Source organism: Pseudonaja textilis, chromosome 15 (assembly GCF_049901715.1).
Source record: "Pseudonaja textilis isolate UNSWEBS1 chromosome 15, rPseTex1.2, whole genome shotgun sequence".
In the NCBI taxonomy this organism is placed as follows: Eukaryota; Metazoa; Chordata; class Lepidosauria; order Squamata; family Elapidae; genus Pseudonaja; species Pseudonaja textilis.
The window spans coordinates 858879-884530 of NC_142004.1; the positions used below are offsets into that span (position 1 = coordinate 858879).

At 58.3% G+C, this 25652-nt stretch overlaps 1 protein-coding gene across 1 annotated transcript in view; it reads left to right on the forward strand.

Annotated features, from left to right (window-relative positions):
• The window catches only part of HECTD4 (HECT domain E3 ubiquitin protein ligase 4), a 46278-nt gene extending 22568 nt beyond the window's left edge, over positions 1–23710 (forward strand). The window contains 50 exon segments of the mRNA XM_087913275.1: positions 155–243; positions 446–621; positions 783–918; positions 1000–1141; positions 1581–1747; positions 2518–2664; positions 2798–2982; positions 3094–3247; positions 4019–4096; positions 4098–4297; positions 4598–4787; positions 4875–4956; positions 5115–5317; positions 5507–5642; positions 6125–6307; positions 6437–6607; positions 7074–7243; positions 7540–7655; positions 8081–8184; positions 8321–8482; positions 8573–8721; positions 9039–9118; positions 9233–9396; positions 10003–10240; positions 11109–11245; positions 11379–11505; positions 11717–11854; positions 12004–12403; positions 12592–12764; positions 12954–13159; positions 13326–13456; positions 13558–13763; positions 14117–14296; positions 14782–16085; positions 16905–17112; positions 17422–17645; positions 17751–17902; positions 18215–18292; positions 18294–18319; positions 18619–18742; positions 18832–19022; positions 19137–19283; positions 19561–19680; positions 19806–19961; positions 20552–20655; positions 20888–21109; positions 21415–21581; positions 21839–22034; positions 22475–22697; positions 23170–23710. Of these exon segments, the coding sequence (XP_087769401.1) occupies positions 155–243; positions 446–621; positions 783–918; positions 1000–1141; positions 1581–1747; positions 2518–2664; positions 2798–2982; positions 3094–3247; positions 4019–4096; positions 4098–4297; positions 4598–4787; positions 4875–4956; positions 5115–5317; positions 5507–5642; positions 6125–6307; positions 6437–6607; positions 7074–7243; positions 7540–7655; positions 8081–8184; positions 8321–8482; positions 8573–8721; positions 9039–9118; positions 9233–9396; positions 10003–10240; positions 11109–11245; positions 11379–11505; positions 11717–11854; positions 12004–12403; positions 12592–12764; positions 12954–13159; positions 13326–13456; positions 13558–13763; positions 14117–14296; positions 14782–16085; positions 16905–17112; positions 17422–17645; positions 17751–17902; positions 18215–18292; positions 18294–18319; positions 18619–18742; positions 18832–19022; positions 19137–19283; positions 19561–19680; positions 19806–19961; positions 20552–20655; positions 20888–21109; positions 21415–21581; positions 21839–22034; positions 22475–22697; positions 23170–23306 (9099 nt within the window). The 3' untranslated portion in view covers positions 23307–23710.
• Positions 23711–25652: the final 1942 nt, after the last annotated feature.

The window sequence follows — 25652 nt, forward strand, 5'->3', positions numbered from 1 at the left end:
CAGTGGCCCCCTTCCAGGGGTTCTCCTTGGGGAGAGGCTGTGCCTGAAGGTGGAGAGGCAGCTTTCACCCCACGAAGGATCAGACCTCCTTTCAGGAAGAGGAACGAACTCCTCGGGTCCCCTTTTCCCACGTGTTTGCTTCCCTTCCTTTCAGAGCAAAATGAAAGAGTTGGAGCTTCTGTGCTCGATGAAGGAGATTTCTTTTGACGGAGGAGATCTCGAGAACATGGTCCTTTCGCTGAGGTTGGTGCCACTCTTGCCGCCTTGCCGTGGCGGGAAGCCTGTCGCCCACCTCTGCTCCTTCCTGGTTGGCGAAGGGGGCGATGTGCGGGGGTTGCTCCCCAGCCCCGGAAGCCGAGCCCGTCCGACCCTTCGCCTCGTTCTGGAGCTAGGAGGAGGCTACCAGCCTGCCTGTCTCTGAGCTTTCCCCTCCCCGGCTCTTTAGGGAGAAATTCTTCCAGGAGGTGAACTCGGGGATCCAGAAGCCTTCGCATCCCATGGCGAAGACCAAAATCCTGGTCAAGAGCCTGATGAACCGAGCAGAGCTGCTCCTGCACGTCACCATCGCTGCCCAGTCGGGCCTCACCCGGAGCATCTCCGGCACCCCGGCAGAGACGCCAGGTAAGGAGGGAGGGGAGGGGCCAGGCTGGCCTTCTCCGAAGCACTCACCTTTGAGCGCCTTCCTGCACAGCCGAGATCGAGGAAGCCCCCCCCTTTCCTGGATCCTTTGTGGGTTTTCTGTCCACGAAGGCTCAGCCCTCTTCCTGCTCCTTAACGCGCAGCGTGCAAGTCAGCCTCGGAAACCAAGGTCATCTCCCACGCGGTTCGCCAGCCAGTCTTCCTCCGCAGCATGTCGGCACCCTCGGATCTGGAGATGATCGCAAACGAAGACCTGGAGTTCACCCGGTCCAGCCAGAGGTCGGCATCCCCGTCGCTGGGAGGGACGTCCGGGCTGTTGGCTGGTCCCACTGATCTCCCCTCTCGTGCCTCTCCACGCAGGCGGCGCCACGTTCCCAGCCACAGGAGCAGCTCCTTCACCCTCCTGCAGTCGCTGGCCATCGATGACAGCCGGGACAAGCCCACCTACAGCGTCCTGCTAGGACAGCTCTTTGCCTTCATCGGAACCAATCCTGAGCAAGCGGTAAGGCCCGCCTCTTGGGCTCATCCAATGCAAGGCAGCGGCCTCACCCGGCCAGGCACACTTCGGTTCTCCAGTAAACCTCACCGAACAGAAACCGTCGTAAGCAGCCAGAGAAAAAGCCAACAGCCTCGGTTACCTGTGAATATTTAAAGTCCCATCAGGCTGCTTAAAAGCTCATTTGAGTTATCAAAATAATATAAATGGCTAACTCAAATAAATACTATCTAATTATTGAAATAGCTTGTCATTTAGGAGGTTGGAATGTCTAAGAATGTTCTAAAATGTGTTTTTGTTCTGGCCACGGTGGGAGTCCCTATTTTTTTTTTTTTTTTAAACTCAGTGAATTTCCCTTCGGGGGAAAGGTTACACCCTGAGCCCCCTCAAGTGAGTCGGTCAGTGGCCCGTGCAGTCCACTCATCCTGCCCCACTATTCTCCTAGGTGTCCAGCAGCAGCTTCCTGTTGGCCGCTCAGACGCGATGGCGGCGTGGAAACACCCGGAAGCAGGCCCTGGTGCACATGAGGGAGCTGCTGACGGCTGCGGTCCGTGTGGGCGGAGTGACGCACCTGGTGGGCCCAGTCACGATGGTGCTCCAGGGAGGCCCACGGTCAGTCCCGGTTTCCTTGGCAAAGCCCCTGAAAGCAGCCCTCTAAAAAGGGGTCCTTCGCGAACTTGGTAGCTTGCAGAGAGCTGGACTTCGACTCCCAGAATTCCCCAGCCAGCAATGGTCCAGACCTCTTATCCCCCCCCCGGGGTGGGATTCGGTTTTTTTAACAACCAGTTCTGTGGGCGTGGCTTAGTTGGTGGGCATGGCTTGGTGGTCATGTGACTGGCTGGGTGTGGCCAACTCAACATCACTCACATCGAGGCACGCATCTCCTCCCCTGGCCTCTCGTGACTGTGGGGATGCTGCAATAGTCGTGAGTGTGAAAAATGGTCATAAGTCACTTTTTTCAGTGCCATTGTAACTTTGAATGGTCCCTCCACACAAGCAAAGTACCAGCAAAGGAGGGGAAAAAACTCCAGAGAAGCTCCTGAGACAGGAAGGCTAGTCCTGCCAAGAATGTAATCAGGGTTAACGGAGAGGCAGTTTCTGTAAGCAACACCAGAATGTTTCCTTCCTGCCTTCCTTACAGGATTAGCCCAGTAATTTCTCCTAACAACTGGTTCTCCGAACTGCTTAGAATGTTAACAACTGGTTCTAGCGAATAGGTGCGAACCGGTAGAATCCCACCCCTGCCCCCACCTCTTCAAGCTGCCTTGAAAAATCCCAGCACTCCCTGGGATAACATTTGCGTCAACCTTTTAAGGCTCGAACGGCCTCCGAGCGGGTGGCGTCTTGTGCTCGGGAGCCTCTGGCTTTCTCCCTTTCCACAGAATCGAAGAGCTCACCTGCGGAGGGATGGTGGAGCAGGTGCAGGAGGCCTTTGGGGAGACCATGACGTCGGTGGTGGCCCTGTGCGCGCGCTACCCCATCGCCTGCGCCAACAGCATCGGCCTGCTGTGCACCATTCCCTACACCAGGTGAGCCGGAGAGCTGCCCTTGCCCTGCCCGGCCTCAGCGTTCCCGTTGCCCTCTGCCCTCTCCAGCCTCCCCCGGGCCCACAGGTGACCGGCCTCTGCGGCTTCCTTCCCCCCCCTCCCTCCCCCTCCCCAGGAGCGAAGAGAAGTGCCTGGTGAGGAGCGGCCTGGTGCAGCTGATGGACCGCCTGTGCAGCCTAAGCAGCCAGACTGAGTCCAGCTCCAGCGAGAAGCAGACCAAGAAGCAGAAGGTAGCCATCATGGCTTGGGCCGCTTTCCAGGTGCTGGCCAATCGTTGCGTCGAGTGGGAGAAGGAGGAAGGTAGGAGCTCTGCTGGCCCTGCAGGAAGAGCGAGGAGGCTGCAGGGGGAGTCCAGGGGGAGCGGGGGAGGGCCCCTTTTCACTCCCCTCATCGGGGCCGACCCTTTTGCAGGGGGATCCACCGAGGCCGTGCATTCGGGCCTCGCTCGCCAGGTCTCCAGCCTCCTCACCAATCACCTGGCCCGAGCCACCGAGTGCTGTGGCAACCAGGCAGCCGGCAACGATGCCTTGCAAGACGTCCTCAGCCTCCTGAATGACCTTTCCAGGTACCGTGTTTCTCAGCTGTGGCGGCCGGAAGAGGCCGGGACTTCCAACTCCCGGGATTCCGCAGCCAGCTGAGCTACCAGTTTCCCAACCGTGGCAAGTTAAAAGATGCCTGGGCTCCCAGAATTCTCCTGGGGAATCCTGGGAGTTGAAGTCCAGACCTCTTCATGATGCCATGGTTGGAAAGCAGTGGTCTGTGAGACGGTCTCTGGATGGAGGGTTAAGGGTCGAATCCTGCGGAGCAGTAGCCCCCACCTTATCAGCCACGGTTCTGATCTCCAGTCCAGCTGTCCTGAAATGGGATCCTTCCTTCCTTCTCTCTCCTTCCTTCCTTCCTTCCTTCCTTCCTTCTCTTACCTTCCTTCCTTCCTTCCTTCCTTCCTTCCTTCCTTCCTTCCTTCCTTCCTTCCTTCCTTCTCTCACCTACCTTCCTTCCTTCCTTCCTTCTCTCACCTTCCTTCCTTCCTTCCTTCCTTCGTTCTCTCACCTTCCTTCCTTCCATCCTTCCTTCCTTCCTTCCTTCCTTCCTTCCTTCCTCCCTCCCTCCCTCCTTCCTTCCTTCCTTCTCTCACCTTCCTTCCTTCCTTCCTTCCTTCCTTCCTTCCTTCCTTCCTTCCTTCCTTCCTCCCTCCCTCCCTCCCTCCCTCCCTCCCTCCCTCCTTCCTTCCTTCCTTCTCTCACCTTCCTTTCTTTCCTTCCTTCCTTCCTTCCTTCCTTCCTTCCTTCCTTCCTTCCTTCCTTCCTTCCTTCCTTCCTTCCTTCTCCCCCGCCAGGAGCCACATTGGCAAAGCCATCCTCAGCCAGCCGGCCTGCGTCTCCAAACTCCTCTCTCTGCTTCTGGACCAGCGCCCTCCCCAAGCTGGTGCTCATCATCCTTCAGCTCTGCCGGGCCGCCCTTCCCCTCATGAGCGTGGAGGACTGTGGGAACGTGGAGCTGCCCCCCTGGAGCTACTCCGTGCCCTCCCTGAACAGCGAGCAAGACGACCCCGGCGACCCGGCTTCCAAGATCGCCTCCCTGCTCTTGGCCAAGCTGGCGGATTACGTCGTCCCAGGTAGCGAAGGGCCGAGGTGCCTCCACCTCAACGCGGCGTCTCCTTTCGGAGCCCCTGGGAAGCTCCGGAGAAATATCCCCTGGTTCCCTTTCGCGGCTGTGAGATGCGACGACTCCAGAACTCCCCAGCCAGCATCTCACGGTTGGGGGGGTCGGCCGGGTTGCTAAACAAGATCCTGACTTCGAGTCCTGCGCCTGATGGATCTGCCCCACCAAATCCGGGCGAAGGAGCTGCAGGTTGAATGAAGCTGGTAGGGAAGGTTTCCTGGCTGGAATCAGCGTTCCTTCTCCCCCCAAACAGGATGCCAGACGGTTCTCTCCCCCACCGCTTCGGAGCCAGACATGTCCCTGGCGAAGGCGAACCCCAAAAGCTCCCTCAAAGGGGACAAAGACCCAGGAGAAGAGAGCGAGGCCGTGGACGGCAAGCTCTCCATCTTCATTCACAAGCGGGAAGACCAGTCGTCTCACGAGGTTCTCCAGCCGCTCCTGAGGTAACCCGGCCCGAGGGTGGCACCCTCAAGAGCCACGGGTGGACCCTCCTTCCACGTTCTCACCCTCTGTGCTCCTTCTGTTCGCAGTAGCTCCGAAGGCCGCCCCTTCCGCCTGGGAACAGGGGCCAACATGGAGAAGGTGGTCAAGATGGACCGAGACATGACCAAAGTAAGAGCAACCCCTCCGGAGGGCCTTGCCAAGGGTCCCACAGACCTTGACGGGCTCCGGTGGTGGCCCCTTCTGCCCTCCGAGCGAGGGTTCCACGCTGTGAGGACGTGGCGGGGGCCACGGCAACCCAGGCCTGCCTTCCTTCCCTCCCTCCACAGAGCGGCTGCTGCGAGGTGATCACAGAGGAGGCGGCGGCGGCTTTGCGGAAGGCCACCAAGTGGGCCCAATCTGGGCTGATTGTGAGCGTGGGCCCCCCGGTGGAGACGGCCAGTCCCGAAAGCACCAGCGGCCTCTCCACGGGGGACAAGAAGAAGACGGCTCAGACCTCCACCTGCAGGGAGCGGAACTCGGAGCTGGCCAGGTAGGCTGACCTCTGACCCTCCAAAGAGCTCGCCTGGGGGCGGGAGGGGGGCGTTCCTGGACCTGGGAAGCAGCCGCGCAGGGTCGATCCCTCCCTCTCGGCTCCGCTTCAGGGAGGGAGGGAGGGCCAGGCGCCCGACGGGGGTGGGCAGGGTGGGACGCTGGAGCCTGACTCCCTCCCTCACCTCAGGACTGACCCCGTGCGGCCCTTCATCAGCGGGCACGTGGCCAACAGCATGGCGGCGGAGGTGATCGCTCTGCTTCACAGCTTGCTCATGGCGCCCGAGTCGAACGCCGCTCAGATATGGACCACCACCGCCGAGAAAGTAAGTGGGGAGGGGCTCCTCCTCGCCCTGCCCTGCGCTGGCTTTGCAGGTTTTTTTCAACCAAGCTTGTCGTTGTGCAAACGAACAAGGGCGTCCGGCTCTCCGGCCACGGAAGGCTGCCTCCTGCCTCTGCTGGTTTGGCCTGAGAGGAGTGCCCAGCGCCCTTTCATCCGTCCTTTGCTGCGTGGCTCAGGGTTAGTTTGGGGAGGGGGGGGGGGTGTTCTTGATATTCTCTGCAGCCAGCAGGCCCCTCAGGTTGGGGAGAAAGTTTTAAATGTTTGGAAGCCTGAAATGGGAGCATTTCCCTAGAAAAGGACGCTGGGGGTGAAGGAACGCGCGATGCCTCCTGCGTATATGTGAGGCAACAGTTTTGGGCTGGATTCCGGTGTGCTTCGTAACCCACCCGCCCGCATCCACGGAGAAGGGTCTTGCCGGGAAGGCGGCTCCAACGCGCCCCCGCTTGGGCCTCTCCCCGTTCCCAGGTCTTGTCTCGTGCTCTGATGTACATCCCCCAGCTGGGGAAATACGCCGAGAGCATCTTGGAGAACGGCAGCAGCAACGGAAGGAAGCTGGCCAAGCTGCAGAGGATCGCTCGCCAAGCGGTGGCTGCCCTGTGTGCCCTGGGCGGCTTCAAGGAGACCATCAAAATCGGCTCCGAAGTTCAGGTGGGCACCGGCCTCTTGTCACTCACCGAACCCCGAAGAGACTGACATTTTGGGCCCCGTCTCTCCTGGCCCCCATATCGGATGGCTCTTAAATGTGTTCCCCCACCTTCCCTTTTCTCCTGTCAACAGGTGTTGGGCAGAGGAATTGCCAGAAGCGTGGGAGTGGTGGCCTCCATTAATGAACAGGAAGGGATAGCCACGGTCAAATTCCCACCGGTCAACATAGACTGCAGGAAGGCCTCCCAGGCCTCAGACATTTTAACCGTTCCATTATCGAGGCTCTGCATTCCGCGGTCAGAGGTGAGTCCGTTTTAACGCCCAGAACGGAGCAGGTCAGTGTGTGAATGTTTAAATTGAAGGCGCAGTTTCTATAACTTTGTCGCTTATCGTTATTGTTGCATGTCTATTGAGAGCTTAAGTACCGGAAACAAATTCCTTGTATGTCTAATCACACTTGGCCAATAAAGAATTCTGTCTTCAGGCTAAACTGTTAGCGCCAGAGTTTAGATCATTAGAGAGGCCAATTCCAAAAATAATGGTGGTGGGGAGAGAACTTTAAGTTTTCTATATCTAAAGAAGGCAAGGTTGACTTTCTAAAGTCAACTGCAGTAACCCCACCCCAACGTACCCAGCTACCTCGGTTCTTCTTCTTGGCTGGCAGACGTTCCTTTCCGGTTGGGACAATAATGCCTGCGCCACAATGAGACCAGGACCTTCCTTGGCTTTCCAGAAAATAACCCCTTCTGGCTTTCCCGCTGCTCCTCAGGCCTTGCCTCTGCAGAAGCTGTCCATCACCGAGAAGGTCGTGCAAGCCGTCCAGTCCATGTTGCTTCCGCAGGAGGGCAGCCTGTCTATCCACACCTCGCTTCCTGCCACGGGAGACGGCTCGACTCCGGTCATGGCCGTGGTCCGTCTGCTGGCTGAAATCCGAACCAGGTGGGTGGGGACGGATCCCACGGCCAGATCAAACTGGAGCCCTGCGGGGGCTCAGTCACCCCGTGGCTGTTTGCCTGGGCTAGTTGATTTGCCTGACTGGGGTTGAAGTTCAGGGTTCAAGGCCTTCTACTGGGTGAGTTTCCCAGCAAGCAAAAGGATCTTTTCCTTCAAGGCCTATGGTGGTCTCTAGAAGGCACTGACCATTCCCAAGAACTCCTAAAGACGTGCTTTGCCTTTTCTCTCTCTCTCTCTCTCTCTCCCTCTCTCTGACACCCCCATCATCCCCCACCCCCAAGAGCATGCCTGGTGATGGCGCAGCTCTTGGAGGACACCTCCTTCTGTGAAGAATTCATCCAGCAGTGTCCAGCTGCGGTGGAAGTCCTCAACCTCGTAGCCCAGGAGTGCAGCCCCGGTAAGAGCTGAGTCTTCGGTCACAGACGTAGACTGGGTGATTGTGACCGGAAAAAAATATTATCCCGAAGGCAGTAAAGAAGAGGCTGCCTGGAAAATATTGTGGATTAAAGAAACGGGATCGGACTGTGGAGATCCCAGTTCAAATCCCTCCTGGATTTGAAGGCCACCTAGCTGGTTTGTCATTCTCAACCTTGCCCAGCGTCCTTGGCGACTAACTTTGGTCCTCTCCTTAATCACGTCAAGGACAGGCGGGGGAAAAAAGCGCAGCTGGGAACCCCCCTTGGCTTTGTGGTCTGACCAGCGCTTGGCCCTTTGGAGGAAGCGGTTGGCGCATGAATAGCCCCTGAGACTAGAAATGTAGCTTCAGAGACGCTCTTGCAGGGGTGAGCGGGGTCTGAAGGGTCTTCCTTTGCCCCCTTCTAGGGGAGCGGCTCCTTGTTGTCGAAGCGCAGTGCGAAAGGTTACGGATGCTCTACCGCGATAGCGCTCGGCCACCCCCGCCTCCCCTCCAGGCAGACCGAAGACAGGTAAATACAGAGCAAGAGGGGTGGGCTTAAAGCCTTCTCTGGGTTCAAGGCTGCGGTTCCTGGGGTGCTGCGGCCACCAGGTGATGACAGCCCCGGCAGCTGTGATTAAACGCAGCTCTGTGTCTTCTTGGTTCAGCCTAAAGAAATCACCTGGAGCCCCTCAAGGGTCTTCCCACCTGTGCGAGCCTGCATGTTCTCCTCCCATCTCACCGCGGTGACCTTCCTGGCGGACCCCAGCGCTGGGGGAGGGCTTCCTCGGGGCACCTTCATTTATGCCACCTCGGCAGTTCCTGTGCAGGTGAGCGTTCACAGCGGGCCCAGCTACCGTTCGGGAAGGCCGCCGTGAAGCCCCCTCGGCTCACCTGCGGGGGGGCCGCTCCTTCCCCAGGCGCCCTCTTTCTACTGGGAGATCGAAGTCGTGTCCTACGGAGACGCAGATGACGACACGGGCCCCATTGTCTCCTTCGGCTTTGCCACGGAAGCTGAGAAGCGGGATGGAGCGTGGACCAACCCCGTGGGCACTTGCCTCTTCCACAAGTAGGTTTGGGAGGTGGGAGAGCAAGAACTGGAGCCTTGGGGGGGGTGGTTTTGGGGGTGGGGGTGTCTGTTGCATTAGGTAAAACAGGCCCAGGGCAGCTCTGGGCCGGCAAGAGGATCCCTCAGCGAGATAAAGCCACTTTCAGAGGGTCTGCCTAGAATCCGTTCACTAAGACGTTGCTTTACCCTCGTCCCGAGAACCATCACACACATTTGCTTGCCTGCCACGGCCAAGTTTCACTGCTAAGCCCGGGACCCTCCAGGGGGGAGTCGGGACCCTCCTCTGTGAATGTCTCCCTTCCTTCCTGCATTCCCAGCAACGGGCGAGCTGTCCATTACAACGGTTCCAGTTTGCTGCAGTGGAAGAGCGTGCGCCTGGATGTGGCTCTCTCCCCCGGTAAGCCCCCTCCGGCCTGTGGTTAAGCAGAAGGCCTCCTCCGGGGTGGGAGGGTGGGGTGGTGGTGGAAGAGCCCCACTCAGTCCCTCTCTGGTCCCTGGGCCTCCTCCACAGGTGATGTGGCAGGCATCGGCTGGGAGCGGACGGAAGGGACCCCTCCTCCTCCAGGGCAGCCGGCCAAAGGCAGGGTCTACTTCACCTACTGCGGACAGCGGCTGGGGCCGTATTTGGAAGACGTGTCGGGAGGAATGTGGCCAGTGGTCCATATCCAGAAGAAGGCAGGTTAAACATCACACCTCTCTTCCTGTTCAGATGGGCCAGGGCTCAGCCTTAAGCGTAGCGTCATAAAGCAATAGCACTTAGACTTATATATCGGTTTACAGCGCTTTCACAGCCCTCTCTCTAAGCGGTTTACAGAGTCGGCCTCTTGCCCCCCCACAATCTGGGTCCTCCTTTTACCCACCTCGGAAGGAGGGAAGACTGAGTCGACCTGGAGCCTGGTGAGATTTGAACAGCCGATAGTCAGCAGAAGTGGCCTGCAGTGCAGCACTCGAACCACTGCGCCACAGAGCCGCTCTTTTACGTGACACAGTTTGTATAAGAAGCAAGCCTTTCAGAGATTAGCTGAGCTTGTGTGGGGTGCCATCGTCTCCCCTGCTGTGTAATCAATCATAAGAACCCAGAAGAGGTGGAAGGCAGGGACTGTTTTGCCTTGTGCTGAAGGGAAAAGCAGGTCTGAGAATAAACCAGCATTTGTTTGACGGTAGAAGCCTTTTTCCCCCTGTCTCCAACCCCGCGAACACCACGGCTTTCCTTGCAGAGAGCAGGCGCATCCCAAACGCTCTACGAGAGCTGAGCTCTTTTGTGTTACGGTTTCCTTCTAGAACACCAAAGTCCGGGCCAATTTTGGGTCTCATCAGTTTGCCTACGTGGAGGGACAAGCCCACCGGAACGCCGCCGACCTCTGCATCGATCTGGCAGAAGAGATCAGCGCCAACTTCGAAGTGCTGCCTTTCGCCATGGCCTCCGACAGCGACAACGACGCCGGCACCAGTAGCGCTTCCGATCCTGGGCCGCACGGGCCTCCTTGCAGGATCGCAGCCGTGGCCACCGCTCAGCAACGTGAGGCTCCCCTGCGCCTGCGCCTGCTCCTTGTCCCGCCCCTCCCTTGCAAAGCCAAGTCGGAGTAACGCAGGAAGGACATTGCTTAGCGGTGGCGTTCTAGGGGAATCTCTAGAACAGTAGATCCCAACAGGCACGTCGCCTTTGGTGACAAAAGGCTGAATTGTCTCCTCTTGGGGGCAGAGCGTCCCACTTGATCGATCAGTCATCAAAGCGTATCTAATAGCTGCTAACCAGCATGGCCAAAATGTAGGACAGGACAGGATGGAATCAGGAATAGAAACTGAAGCAAACAGGAACAAGAATAGAAATAGGATAGAATAAGAAATAGATTAGAACTAGGATAGGATAGGATAGGATAAAATAGAAGAGAAGAGAAGAGAATAGGAGAGAATAGAATAACATTAGAATTAGAATAGAATAGAATAACATTAGAATTAGAATAGAATAGAATAAGGAATATATTAGAATTAGGATAGGATAGAATTAGGATAGAATAGAATTAGAGTAGAATAGAACTAATATTAGAATAGAATTAGAATTTAGAATAGAATAGAATAGACTAAGAAATAGATTAGAATTAGGATAGGATAGGATAGGATAGGATAGAACAGAACAGAACAGAGCACAGTTCTTTCTATTGGCCAAGTATGGTTGGACACACAAGGCGGTTCTCTCTGGCGCAGAAGCTCTCAGCGTCCATACAAGCAACAAGGGGTGAATCATGACCACAATCGCAATACAATCGCCCTACATCATGAGACACAAACAACCAAGGGACGGTCTTACGGGGCTAAAGGCCTGGGTCATGGGGAGAGAACTGCCCCCTCCCCTCTCTTAATGCCCCCCTCTCCCTCCCCCTTGCCAGAGTACGACAGCGACTCCTCTTGCCATTACAAAACGGAGCGCAGCTACGAGAACTTCACCGTCTCTGGACCGGACCTTCACCCTCCGCCCATTGCGGATGACGAGAGCGACGATGACGACGACGACGACGTCCCGCGGGTGAGCAGAGCCAGGGGCGCCATGCTGGAGCCCCCCCGGGGGGGGGAGGAGAGGGGAGGGGCCCGCTGTCGGTTCCCCGTTCGTGGCTGGGCACCGCCTTGCCCCCTCAGCGCCCCGCTGCCTTCCTCTGCAGGAGGACCACTACGCCCTGCTGGTGAAGGCCTGGGAGACCAAGGTCTTCCCCACAATCAGGAGGCGCTTCCGCAATGAAGCAGAGCGGAAATCCGGCTTGGACCAGATTAAGGGAGCCCTGCAGTTAGGTAAAGGTCGACCCTCTCTCTTGGGGGGGGGGGACCCCAGCCTCCCGCCCCGGCTTCCCTGCCTCTTCCTCTTCCTCTCCTGGGTGTGACCCGGGAGGTTCTGGGCGCGCCTGCCAGAAACTCTGGGCAGGGGGAGCCTCCCCTCGGCCCACCCCGCCTCTCACCTTGACCCTTGATTGGAGGCCAATCCAGAGACTGGTTTGCCTTTCAGGGATGGTCGACATAGCGCGGCAGACGGTGGAGTTCCTCTACGAGGAAAACGGGGGCATCCCTCGCGATCTCTATCTCCCCACCATCGAGGACATCAAAGACGAGGCCAACAAGTTCACCATCGACAAAGTCCGGAAAGGTGCACCTGCTTAGTGACCAGGAGGGGCTTGGCATCCGTCCGTCTCTGCCCACCTGGGGGCTCGTGGGGAGAGGGAGAAAGGGCCCCCTTGAAAGGGCTGCTCAGAGGCCCTGGCACTAAACCTCCCCCCCTCCTCCTCCTTCTTCCAGGTCTGACGGTCGTGACCCGCTACCCGGAGAGCAACAACGTGGCCACCAATGCCGTGGCAACCGCCCTGCCCAAGTTTGCCATCCGTGGGATGTTGAAGACCTTTGGACTGCACGGGGTGGTCCTGGACGTTGATTCGGCAAGTAGAGAGCCGCTGTTGAAGCCAGGAAGGGGCGGGGGGGGCGCGTCCTGGGCACCCCGTGCCAAACGTCTTGGGCAACGGTGGAGTTTGTCCTTCCAGGTGAACGAACTGGTGCAGGTGGAGACCTACCTGCGGAGCGAGGGGGTCCTGGTCAGGTACTGGTACCCGATCGACATGCTGGAGCGACCCCCGGCTGGCTACAGGAGGACGGCCACCAACGGGCTGGTTTCTTTGGACAACTCCAACATCCAGATCCACAGGTGAGCGGCTGCTCCGTACCTTTAGACGTCCACGACTGTGGAGGGTGTGCGGTTGCTCCTCTCGGCGGCACCAAAAGGCCCCTTGGAATGTGCAGTTCTGGGCGCACGTTGGCCTTCCTCCTCCTCCTCCTCCAAGCGGTGCGGCTGGTGGAGACGGTGTGCTTCAGAACCCCCCGGGCCTCTTTCAGGGAACTCCTCCGTTGCGAAGCCGTGCTGGCCTGCCTCTACTGCCGGATGGCCCTGCTCAACATCTTCACCCCCAAAACGCCCCACCTGTTCACTCAGCTCTTCAGCGTGCGGGATATCACCCTGGAGCACCTGCAGCTGCTCTCCAACCAGCTCCTGGCACCGCCCCTTCCAGGTAGGCCCGCCCCCTGCCCCCCTCCAGCCCCGTCAGTGGAGGGGGCTCTGCGGCTTTGCCCCGAAACCCGTCTGCCTAGGGAAAGAGAGCAGCCCCCGTCGCGGCTGGGCTGCGGACCCCCCCGGTGGGCTTTCCCAGGAGAGGCCGGAGAGTTGACGGGGGCCTTTGGTTTTCCTTCTTCCTGCCCAGACGGCACCATCAGCTCCACGTCCATCCTCCTGGCCCAGTCCCTCCAGCACTCCATCCACTCCCAGAACTGCTCGGCCACCGAGCTCTTCTACCAGGGCAACGCCCAGACGGTCCAGGAGTGGCTCACCATCGCCATCGCTCGCACCCTGCACCAGGGGGAGGAGAGCCTGCTTGACCTGACCAGGCAGCTCTGCTGCTTCCTGCAGGCAAGTCGTTGGGAGGGGGGACCGGCACAGCCTCCTCCACTCGCTTCCCCGCTCCTTTGGGGGCCTTTTGGGGTGCCCTCCTCCTCCTCCTCCACTCGCTTCCCCACTCCTTTGGGGGCCTTTTGGGGTGCAATCGGTTTGATCCAGCTTTGCCTTCTGCCTTCAGAATGCCCCTGAGCAGTTCCCCTCGGAGGAGTTCCCCATTTCTGAGTCCAAAGTCAACATGGACGTCCATTTCCCTGGGGCTGCGTTTGTCATCGTCTCCTGCAAGGAGGGCCAGGCTGGATTCCGCAAAGAGTAAGTGGCCCCAGCGGAGATCGAGGGACTCTGTGGCTGCAGCCTCTTCAGCTGGGCCAGAAAGGGAAGCTTGCTGGCTAACCCGTCCTTGCCTTTTCCAGCTCGTCCCTCTACAAGGCCCCCTGGGCCCGGGTCTTGCTCTACGGCCTGGGCCACAAGGTCAAGAAGAACGGCCAGCTGAACCTCATCGAGGCCGTGTGCTACCCTCGGGACGCTTCTCCCACCAACACGGGCCTGACCCCTCCGCCCACCACCAACCAGTATCCTTCGGTCATCATCTCCACAGACAAGGTCCACATCAAACTGGGTACGATGGGAAACCAGAACTTTGGATGAATGGCTACAGGCTGGCCAGGAATTCCGGTTCCGGTCCATTCGAGTTGAGCCCTGGGGTCAGGAGAGTCTCTGGACATAGCTGGGACCTGTGCAGCTGGAGCTCAGGGACCAACAGAGCTACTTTCATTGGCCCAGACTTTCCGGTCGGGTTGGGAATGAAGAGATGATGCCCTTGTTCTGGGGCAGGAGGGAGGGTGCTGGTGCGTGTCAGATATTTTGGGGCTTAGGTTAGCCTCCTCTTAGGGAAACAGCACACACAGGGGAGCCGTTCCAAGCCTAAATTCGGCCAATAAGCTCTTCTGCTTTTCTGGGTCTGCGTTCAAGGCGTGTCCCCACCTCCTGGTGCCGTGCTGGTCCTGCACTCCCTCCCACTGGAGTTCCCGCTGGCCGTGGCGTTCGCAGAGCAGCTACTGGCCTGGAAGCAGGAGGACGGCGAGGGGAGGTCTGAAGACGAGCAGGACGCCATCCCTGCCTCGGTGTTCCTGCAAGTAGTGGAAATCCTAGGTGAGACGGGAAGCGGGTTGCGGTGCAAAATGTGGCTTGGGGGGGATTTACGGCCCTTGAAAAATGGCAGCAAACAGAACGGTCAGCTGAACCAAAAACGGGACATTGGGAGCATAGAGACCCTGGGGGAAAAGGAATCGGCCACCGGGCCCTTGTTGGCCGAGGGATCCACCCGCTGCTGTCCAAGGAATCTGCATGATCACAAGAGCCCCCGAAAGGCCCCGGGGGCCGCAGCCTCTTCCACAACCCCTTTGGGCTCCTGGGAAGTTCAAGGGCTCGCCGCGCCCCCCCTCAGGTTGCTGGAGCTAAACTTGGTTGGCCTCCAGTTAAGAGCCGGCTGGAAGCTTCACAGCCTTGAGTCGATCGTGAGGCCCATTTCAGAGCTGATGCGGGTGAAAAGTCCGGTGTGTGAATTGGGGGGCGTCTCCCTCCAGCTGAGCTTTAAGCAACCCCCCCCGTCCCCCGTCCCCTTTCCACGCTTCCAGGGAACTTCCTGTGGACCACCAGCATGGCCCCCTGCGTGAAGGAGCTGCTGTTCCACCTCCTGGCCGAACTGCTGCGCAAGGTCCACAGCCTGGAGCAGCGGAAGAGCCCGGCGGGCCTCTCCTCCTCCATCGCCCTGCAGCTCAACCCCTGCCTGGCCATGCTGATGGCGCTGCAGTCGGAGCTGCACAAGCTCTACGACGAGGAGACCCAGAGCTGGGTGTCTGGGAACGCCGGGGCTGGGGCCGGGGTGGGGGGTGCCGACCAAGGCAGGTTCTCCACCTACTTCCACGCGCTGATGGAGGCCTGCCTGGCGGTGGCCGAAGTGACCCTGCCGGTCAACATGGGCATCACCACCAACGTCATGTCTTCCACCAGCGGCCCGAACCTGAGCGATTCCTCCTCCTCCTCCTCCTCCTCCCCCGGGCAGACCCCCCAGAGCCCCAGCCTCCTCTCCAAGAGGAAGAAAGTGAAGATGAAACGGGAGAAGGCGGCCCCTTCGGGGAAGCGATCCTCCTCCCGCGCAGCCGACACGGACCCGGCCCTGCTGGGCATGGCGGGGAGCAAGCCAGAGGACATGCTGTGGTTCCACCGGGCCCTCACCCTGCTCATCATCCTCCGGCACCTCACCAGGAAGGACCCCCAGGGCTTGGGGGTGACCAATGACGCGGTGGCGGATGCCTGCCAGGCCCTGGTCGGGGCGACGGCTCACAGCCGCCTGCTGGTGATCTCCGGGATCCCCACCCACCTGGAGGATGGGGTGGTGCGTAGCGCCATCCGCAAGGCCTGCAACGCCCACGGCGGCGTCTTCCGGGATGAGATCTACATCCCGGTGCAGGAGGAGCTGCCCAGGAAGGCCAAGGACAAAGCGGAGGGCGGGGAGTGCCGGACCGAGCTGGAGAAGCCGGTGGTGTCCAGCAGCGTGGACAGCTTGGACGTCAGCAGCTCCAGCAGCGTCACGCCGGCCATGAGCGTCAGCGCTTCCGCCTCGACCAGCCAGGCCTCGCTCTGCAGCTCGCAGGGCATCTCCCGGACGGTCAGCGACATTTCCGTGGACCAGTTCCAGGCCGGCCTGGAGGTGGCCGTCCCGCCCAGCCTGCTGGAGCCGCACGGGGTCTCCAGCCAGGAGAGCTTGGACCTGTCGCTCTGCAGCACCGGCAGCCTGGGCAGCCTGGGCAGCTTCGGGGAGCAGCTGGACAACGGGGAGACGGCCTCAGCCTCTGACGTGGGCTCCCTCTACACCGTCACCTCGCTCGGCAGCCAGACCGTCCCGTCCAGGCCCATCAAGGGCTTCGCTGTGGTGGAGGTGAGGGGCCTCCAGGCAAAGGCCGCCCCCCCCCGGAGTGTGAAGGACTCCCGGGGGGCCGTTTCCTGCCTGTGCATTGCAGGGGGGAGGGGAGGGGAGGGAAAGGAAGGGAGGGGAAAATCTAACGGCCTTGGATCGGGGGTCTTGTCTGGGGCTGATTACTTGGCAGCCGTTTCAGACAGAAGAGCAGAATGTGACTCTGGGAAGATCAATTCATTAGAAATGAGTCTTTTTAATAATCAAGTTTTTCTTATTTCAATCTACACATACACATCAATACATAAATAGAGCGGCACCGATACATCATACAATTTAATGCAAGCAAAATTAATTAAAACCAACCATATCTCTTGATACCCATAATTGCATTAAATTATAATCCTGCATTGCTTAATTTTTCAACATTTCAATACTCTCTCCTTGTGCCAGTCACCATATCATTTAGACATGCCCAGTAATTTCACTGTTCAATTTCCTCTCCTATTTTTTTATTTTTTAAATAAAAGTTCTCACCAGGTTCCACATCTCAGTACAAACATGACCATAGTGACCTATTCATCTTACTTATTCTGTTTCGTATCACATTATTCCTTATTAACATTAAATTCACGAAGCTTATTTTATAGAAACAAAGCCTTTCCTGAACGAAACGCCTCCTTTGCCAGCTCTTCCCTGCTGCTTATAAAAATAGCCCCTTGCGAGGAAAACCAGGCTGGGAAGAACTCAGACCCCTCTGAGGGGTCCCGAGGGGATTGTTCCCTGCTCGACTTGCCCAGGCTGGCTTCCAAATCACTCCCGCCTCGGTTTTCTTCAACGCAGATCAGATCCCGGGCCAAGATCGAGAAGATCCGGGCCAGCTTGTTTAACAGCAGCGACCTGATTGGCCTGTCCGCTCTGGACGGGGAAGATGAGCTGATGGAGATGTCCTCAGAGGAGATTCTGACCGTCTCGACCGTGAATCAGAGCTTGTTTGATACCCAAGGGAGCCCCGCACTGGAAGACTACTTCAGTGACAAAACCATCAAAGGTGGGTGTGCGTGTGCCACATTTACAGGTGCCTTGTGCACACCTGGTATGTAGGAGGGAGAAGGACCAAGAAGGTTTCTTAGAATCCACGAATGGCGGCGATCCTGGAGTTCTCCAGTCCCCAAAGTTGGATCTGCTCCAGCCTCGAATCGGAGCCGGGCCAGGCGGTCCCACAGAGGAGACCTTTGGTGCAAGCAAACCCCTCAGTCCGCTTGATTTAAGGCACAGCTTTTTCGTGAGGGTCAAGTGGCGTCAAAGGCACGATAGCGGGAAACGCCTCTTGCGACGACTTCGCTGTTCTTTGCCACAGGGGACAAGCTGGTGCCGGGTGCCCGCGAAGTCCTGACGGACATCTTTAAAAGCTGCCTCCATTCCGAGCAAATGCTGAGCCTGTTGCCGGCCAAGCCCACCAAAGTGATGGAGATTTACCTGAGCAAAGAGCAGATCAACGCCCAGGCGCCCGGCAACCTCTTGCACACCTTCTTCACCCACGTCCGTCCCCCCAAGAAGGCCCTGGAGGATCAGCTGACCCAGGTGGGCGCCCTGCCCCGCCCCGCCCTCGGGAGGCAGCCTTGCTTGGTGGGAGGGCAGAGTCTGGCCAGACTCCCCCGCCTAAAATGCTGCCTTTCCCCCTTGAAGATCCTCAGAAAATACGGGGTCGCCAGGCCGAAGTTTGACAAGAGCAAATACAGCAAGGGGGGCAAGGAACAGCACCCCGTGAAGGTCGTGAGCACCAAGCGGCCAGTCACCAAACCGCCAGCCAAGGAGAAGGCCGTGCTGAACAGCGTCAGGTGAGAGAGCTTTGCCTTCCTGGGCACCCGCCACCCACCTCCACCCAGGGGGGAACGGGGCGACCCCAGGACCCTGGAAGTCCGTCTGGAGGACACGGTGGGTCACGTCCCTTCCGTCTCCCTAACGTTGCTCTGGGTGGCCCCGCAGGTGCGGCCCAGACTGGACCTCCCTCTCTTTTATCCCAGTGGGTCTCCTTGGGGGAGGGGAGGGACCTGCCCGGAATTGTGGCCCCCAAGGACAAAACGTTGTGGTGCGAGTTGCGTTTCTCACAGAGGGACCGTCGACCAAGATGCTGCTCATTCCTCCTTTAGCAGGACAGCCCTGAGCGAGAAGAAGCCAACGGTGAAGGCCCGGTCTCCAGAGAAGGGAAAACCGGAGGAGAAGGACCCGACAAATCCCCACCAAGAAGCAGGAGGGTAGCTCAACCCGCTCTCTTCAGCCTGGGGAGGGAACGCCGGGCTTTGGGGTGGGGGTGGGGGTTGTTCCGTAACTGGCAGGGATTGGCCAGTGGGGGGGGGGCTGTTCTGAAGCCGCCCAGAGCCCCAGGGGGGCTTTAATTTCAAAGTGAATAGAAGTCCACGTTGGGTTACGTGTTTTCGGTATTGGAGGAAGCGGCTGGGACGGAGAAAGCAAACGGGGGCTGGGGTTTATACCACCCCCTGGGTGTCTCCATGCTGACGTTTGCGTCTTTATTTCCCTTGGCGAACGATTTTAGCTCCCGAAGAGAAGTATTTGACCCTGGAGGGATTTCACAGGTTTGTCATTGACCGAGCAAAGCAGGACATCCGTAGCGTCTGGCGAGCCATCCTGTCCTGCGGTTACGACCTCCATTTTGAAAGGTAGGGGAGCGCGCACCTGTCGGAGACGCTTGCAGCCGCGTAGGGGCTGTTGGTCTTCCTCTGAGCCCCCCTCCTCCTCGTTCCCCCAGGTGCGCCTGCCTCGACGCCAGGCACGCCCAGAAAGCCTGCCGCAAGTGGTCCTTGGAGATGGACGTGGCCCTTGTCCGGTACATCAACCGGCTCTGCCGCCACCTGGCCATCACCCCTGCACGGCTGCACCCCCACGAAGTGTACCTGGACTCTGCCGATGCAGCTGACCCCCAGGTCTCCTGCCTCTTGAGTACGTGCAGGACTCTCCCTCCCTCCCTCTTCCTCCTCGGGGGGGATCAGTACCTGTATCCCGCCCCCCGCCCCCCGTTTTCCAGTAACTCCTGACCGCTGTGCTCTGTCACAGGCGTCCCCATCGAAAGCCTCCGCCTGCGGTTCGCCTTGCTGCAGTCCCTCAACACCACCCTGGAGACCTTCTTCCTTCCGCTGGTGGAGCTCCGGCAGACCAGGGTGTACCCCAACAGCATCGCCGCCCTTCTGCAAGAGGCCAAAGGTCAGGGCTTGGGCGGATGAGGAGGCGGGGGCAGGTCCCTAAAGCCGGTGGAGACCATGCGACCACTCTTGATGGCTTTCTCATCAGGCTGGCTCCCAAGGCCAACTTTGTAATACTTGACAGGAGAAAGATTGGATTAGTTTAATTTCGATGAGTAGAAACAGCGTCAACCGTGCAAAGGGAACAGATCACCTGGGAGGGGGGCAATGGCTCAAGTATTCCAGGTTGGGAGGTTGTCTCTCAAGGAAGGACTGCGGTGCTTGGTCTGTTCCTTCAGGACTGATTTTTTACGACACGAAAGTGACGGTCTTGAACCGCGTGCTCAATGCCACAGTGCAGAGAACAGCTGATCACGCAGCCCCCGAGATCACCTTGGACCCCCTCGAAATAGTGGGAGGTAGGCACTTCGGGGGAAGCCCCCCCTTCTTCTCTGCTCCTCCGGAGCTGGGTGGGAGAGTCGGAACTTCACAACTGCCGACGGCCGTTTTCAACCTGCCTTCTCTTTCTGCTCCTCGCCAACAGGAGAGATTCGTTCGTCAGAAAATTCCTATTTCTGCCAGGCTGCCCGGCAACTGGCTTGTGTCCCGTCATCGCAGCTCTGTGTCAAGTTGGCCAGTGGAGGAGACCCCACTTACGCCTTTAACATCCGCTTCACTGGCGAGGAGGTTCACGGCACAAGTAAGCCGTCGGCTGGGAGGTGGCTGGCTGCTTGGGAGTAACTGTCTGAAGGTTGCAGCTGGGGAGTGGCCCCCACTTGTTCTCTCAAAATAAGTGTTTTTTTTCTCCTTTTTAATGTATAAAGCGTCCCATTGTATTCCCCAGTTAATCTGAACATCCCTGTGAAATATGGTGGGCTCAAAATAATGTAAAAAATGGCTGGTGGATAATTTAAGTGAGTTGTTCAGAAGGCTTAGGCTCTGGTTGGCTGGTTGGTTGGTTGGTTGGTTGGTTGGTTGGTTAGTTGGATGGTTGGTTGGTTGGTTGGTTGGTTGGTTGGTTGGTTGGTTGGCTGGTTGGCTGGTTGGTTGGTTGGTTGGTTGGTTAGTTGGTTGGTTGGTTGGTTGGTTGGATGGATGGATGATTAATTGATATTGATTGATTGGATGGATGGATGGATGGTTGATCAATGAAATTCATTTCCCGTTGATCATTGGGGAATCTGACAAGGAAGGTATTGTTGTACCCACACCTTGCTTCTAGACTGATCTTCTTGACCATTGGATTAAAAAAAATCACTTTGTGACCAGTGTCCTCCGTGTGTCTTCCAGGTGGATCTTTCCGTCACTTTCTTTGGCAGGTTTGTAAGGAGCTCCAGAGCACGTTGCTGTCCCTCCTTTTGCTGTGTCCAAGCTCGTCGGTCAACAAGAACAAGGTAGGCCAACAGCTGCCCAAGGCCCACAGAGCCCCGTGGTTGGTTGTGAGGCCGCAGCCAACCGGCATCAGTGGGGACTCTTCACCCGCTAGCCGCCTCCTAGCAGAGGAGCCTTGAAAGGTTTTCCGCAGCATCCCAGGCTAAGATGGTCTGGCCAACTAACCAAGCAAACTGTAATTCCTCAGAAGATCTGGGCTTCCAAACCGAGGCCACTTTTTCTCACCCCCCACAGGGCAAATACATCTTGACCCCCAGCCCCATCAGCTATGGGGAGGAACAGCTGCTGCACTTCTTTGGGCAACTCCTGGGCATCGCCATCCGGGCTGACGTCCCTCTGCCTTTGGATCTCCTGCCCTCCTTCTGGAAGATCTTGGTAGGAGAACCACTGGAGCCAGACGTGGACCTCCAGGAGGCTGACGTGCTGACCTACAATTACGTCAAAAAGTTTGAAAACGTACGTCCCTCGTGGTGCTGTATCCTCTTCCCCAGCCTTGATGGGGTGTTGTGAATAAAATTTAAATTCACGCATGATGGCTCTTGGGATAATGGCCCATTTAGCCACTTCACGAGCTTCGTCATAAATCGCAAGGCCTGTCCCTCTTCAGGAGCAAAGCAGAGAAATACATTTAAAAGGCCTGTTTCATTTCATTTTGGCTTCGTCCTAGCGCGCTTTGTCCAAATTAACGGACGGGGTTTCAGATATGCTGCATTCAGACCTCTCCGTCCTAGCGAAGTGACCTCTTGTCTCCACTATCTTAGCTGAACGACGAAACCGAGCTGGAGGCCCTGTGTGCGGAGATCGCCTCCCAGCACCTGGCCATGGAGAGCCCCGACAGCCCCAACAAGCCCAGCTGCAAGTTCACCTACGTGACCATGACCGGCGAAGAGGTGGAGCTCTGCGCCCGAGGCAGGCACATCCCCGTCGTGTGAGTAGCAGGAGGCCTCCCCTGTGAGCCGAGGGCCCTCGAATCGCCCCTGAAGGCATCCGAGGCCCCACGCGGGTCTGGGCTCCCTTCGCCTCTCCCTTATGTATGGCTGGGGCTTGCAAGGCTCAGGGCGAGCAGGAAGGGGCCCCAGGGGAAGGGAGAAGCCGGAGCGTTACGCAGGAGTACGAGCCACACGGGGCTTCCTGCCCTGAGGAAAGAGCCTCTCCGTGGAGCCCTGAACGCATCGTTCCTTCCAGGTGGGAGAACAAGGACGTCTACGCGGCGGCCATTCGCAACCTGAGGTTGCACGAGCTGCAGACCGCTGAGTGTGTGATGGCCGTGAGAGCCGGCCTGGCCTCCATCATCCCGCTGCAGATTCTTACCTTGCTGACCCCCTTGGAGATGGAACTGAGGACTTGTGGGCTCCCCTACATCAACCTGGAGTTCCTCAAGGTAATTTGAGGCCTTTATGGTCCGACGGGAAGCAGGAAGAGCCTGCAGGACCCCCTGGGGGCAGGGTTCAAGGAGACCTTTTAGGCCAGGGGTCTCCCGCCTTGGCTATTTTAAGACCCTGGCTGAGGAACTCTGGGAGTTGAAGTCCACAAGTCTTAAAGTGGCCAAGGTTGGAGACGCCTGGTTTGGGCTCCCGAGAAGAGGGCAGCTGCTCGTCCTCCTTCCCTCCCACTCATCTTTCACCCCTGCAAGTTACGTGCAGGAGAGTCGAGACCAAAACAAGAACCGGCTTAGTCCTGCTAGACCACCGCAGAGAAAACTCCAATCCACCCCAGCTGACTAGAAACCGCAAAGTGAGGAGCCCCAGGGGGCTGAGGGGGGTCTCTCCATCGATTAACTGGCTTCCCTCCTTCCGCCTCTCCCCGCTTGGCCACCCACAGGCTCACACAATGTACCAGGTGGGGCTGATGGAGACCGACCAGCACATTGAGTTCTTCTGGGGGGCCCTGGAGATGTTCACCCAGGAGGAGCTGTGCAAATTCATCAAGTTCGCCTGCAACCAGGAGCGCATCCCCTTCACCTGTCCCTGCAAGGATGGGGGCCCAGACACGGCCCACGTGCCGCCCTACCCCATGAAAATTGCGCCCCCGGATGGCACTGCAGGTACCCGTGTTTCCTGGTGCAGAGATGGACGGGAGGGAGTCATTCAGCAGAAAGAACGAAAAAAGGGGGGAGGTGTTGGCTGAGCCAAACCACGGGGGGTTCAAGGGAATTGGGGGCCCAAGGTTGGTTCGGCCCTTGTAAGAGTTAAGCAAGGGGTGTATGTGTGTGTTGATGCCTGCTTGGTGTAGAAGGCAATTATCATTGGAAGCACAACTTGGCCAGCTGCTTCATCCTTGATGAGAGGAGGGAGGAGGGAGGGAGAGAGAGGGAGGGCGGTGGAGGGAGAGGAAGAGAGGAAGAGGGAGAAAGGGAGAGGGAGAGAGGGGGAAGGCAGGAGAGAGAGGGAGGTGGAGGGAGGGAGGGAGAGGAAGAGAGAGGGAGGAGAGGGAGAGAGATACAAGGCACTAGAGCTGCGCCTAAAGCCCCCTTCCAACAGGCGCTGAGTCTCCCCCCTTCCTGTGACCCCCGACAGGCTCCCCGGATTCCCGGTACATCCGCGTGGAGACCTGCATGTTCATGATCAAACTCCCTCAGTATTCCTCGTTGGAGATCATGCTGGAGAAGCTCCGGTACGCCATCCACTATCGCGAGGACCCTCTCAGCGGCTGACCTGCTCCCCTCCGAGGGAGGGCCCTTCAGAGGACGCACCGGAGAAGCCGAGCCACGACCAGGCGAGAGCGGAAGGTGACCTTGCTCCTTGCCTTCCTTCTTGCGATGGCCTTCGTGGAAGACTTCCGCTTCCTCTCCGTAGACTTCTCGGGTGGTGGGACTCGGTGGCGGCTGCCGCTGCTGCTGCTGCTGCCTTATGGAAAACTTAGTCCGGGGACCGAGGTTTAGCAATCCGGGGATCCCCCCATTTCGTCCTCATCGGAAAGGAGCTCGTGGCCAAAGGGAGATTCGGGGATCGACCGTGCCAGGGGAAGATCTTCCATCACCATTTCTGAGTGCGTCGGTGAAGCAACCACAACTTGTTTTGAGGGATGGAGTCATAATGTAACCCAACCAGACAAGCAGCAGCGTTTCCTCACTTTTTGCCAGGGTGGGTCGGAACTTGTTTGGGGCCACTTCACACATTCCATGGTGGGGTGACAAGCAGCCAATTGCCATGGTCGAAAGAAAGGGGGGGGAGGGGTGTTGGTCTTATGGCTAGAGTGACCGCCCACTTGATGGGCTCCGGTCCAGTTCGCCCCGAAGGTTCCACCTTGCGCTCAGAAATGGTCCTCCCGAGATTCCCTTCGGCATGTGGGAGGATCCCGGGCTCTTCCTTAGCAAAAGATGGAGAGGATCCACCCGGCTTTCGGGCTCTCGTTCCCACCGAGGGTTTCCAAGGGAACTCCCCAGGCGGACGCCACGGAGGCTCTCCTCGCCAGAGGCGCCTTAGTTTCGGAGGACGCGCCAAGCACCCCTGCCAAGCCTGCCTCGGATGGAGCCGTTTCGGGGTCGCTTTCGAACTCAAGACTCCAAAGGCCCCGGTGCTATCGGGGGAAAGCGCCAGCAGCAGGAGGCTGCAAGCTCCTCCCTTAAAGGCCGCCGGGAAGGAGATGCTCCCTCCCTGTGCTGGTCCTTGGCGCGGAGGAGCTGTACCTATTGTATATTCCTGTGAATACTGTTCATCCTTTGGCCCGAGTGATGCGCGGATGGAGGTTGGGGGCGAGTGGGAAGGCGCCGGGCGAGGAGTTGAGGTGGGAGGGCCCCAGCGTCACCCTTGCGTAGTCGCCCCTTTGAGCCCGGCCCGTCTTGGGCCCCTCCGGGGTGGGTGCATCCGGAGAAACCCAGTTAGAACGCAGGGACTTGAACACAGTTCCATCCACAAAAGATGTTTTCCAGAGATTCAGGGGGTGGGGTGGGGGCTTATGGATCCGACCCCCCTTCTCCTCTTGTTCAAATACCTCAGAGATCCCTTTTCAGTTGCCACCTGGGTGGATGCCCCCGAGACCCGCAGCGTGTCCAGAGCGGCCTGCCTCCAAAGTGTGTGTGCTGTAAAGTGACTTGACGTATATTTATTCCAATTATTTATGGTTGCATTTAAGGAAAAAGCAAAAACCAACCAACGGTCTTCTATGGTGTTTACACCCCCCTTACTGTAAATTGAGCTTTTGGGGGGGGGGGAGGACGACTGGCCACTCCAGGTCTACCCCCCACCTTTCCTCTGCATGGGGGCTTCCTTGGCAAGAGCAGATCGGGGCAAGTGGAAGGAAGCTGCCCAGCGAGAGGGGGCCAACTGTGAATGAGGAAAGTGGGTCTGGGGGCTTCTGGAGTCGGCCGGGCTCGCTGCTCCAACGGTCCGAAGTAGAAGAACCCGCCCCTTTGCTCTGGAACCCGGGCTGACCGGGAGACGTTCCTTCCTCTTGACTTGAACGGCTGTCCTGAATGTAAAAAGCTGCTCCCGGAGGCAGCGGAGAACCTGGGGGCGTCTCAGCCGAAGCCCCCCCCCCCCTTCAGGATCCGTCTCCCTAGGGGTTTGCTTCCACCACTCCCCCACCCCCCCGTCCATCCGTGGAAGGGCTTGGCGGGGGGGCAGGCGTGCAGCCTCTGGGACGGAGGGGAATCCTGCTCCGGAGGGTTCGGCTGGGAGGAGGAGGAGGAGGAGGAAGCCCCCGGACGAGCTCTCCTTTGGGGGAAGGCGCCTGAGCTGCCCTGCTCCAGCTCACTCTGGGGTGGGTTTACTGCACTGTATTTTTTTTTCTTTTGGTTTTTTTTAATTTATATTTACTTAAGCAAACGTGTAAATATTTTGTATAAAAAGAGAAAAAAGTGAGCCAAGGGCCGCCCCTCTCGGGCAAGGAGGACTCGGCGTTTCCCCTTCTGCCTAGGGGAGACCGGCTGCCCAGCTGACCAGGCGTTGGCCGTTCTTTCTTTCGTTAATTTATTCTCCGCTTTTCGACTCTTTCCCCCGCCCCCAACTCTTGCCTCGAGAATATTTAAGAAAAGAAACACCCCCCGTCTCTGTCAAGC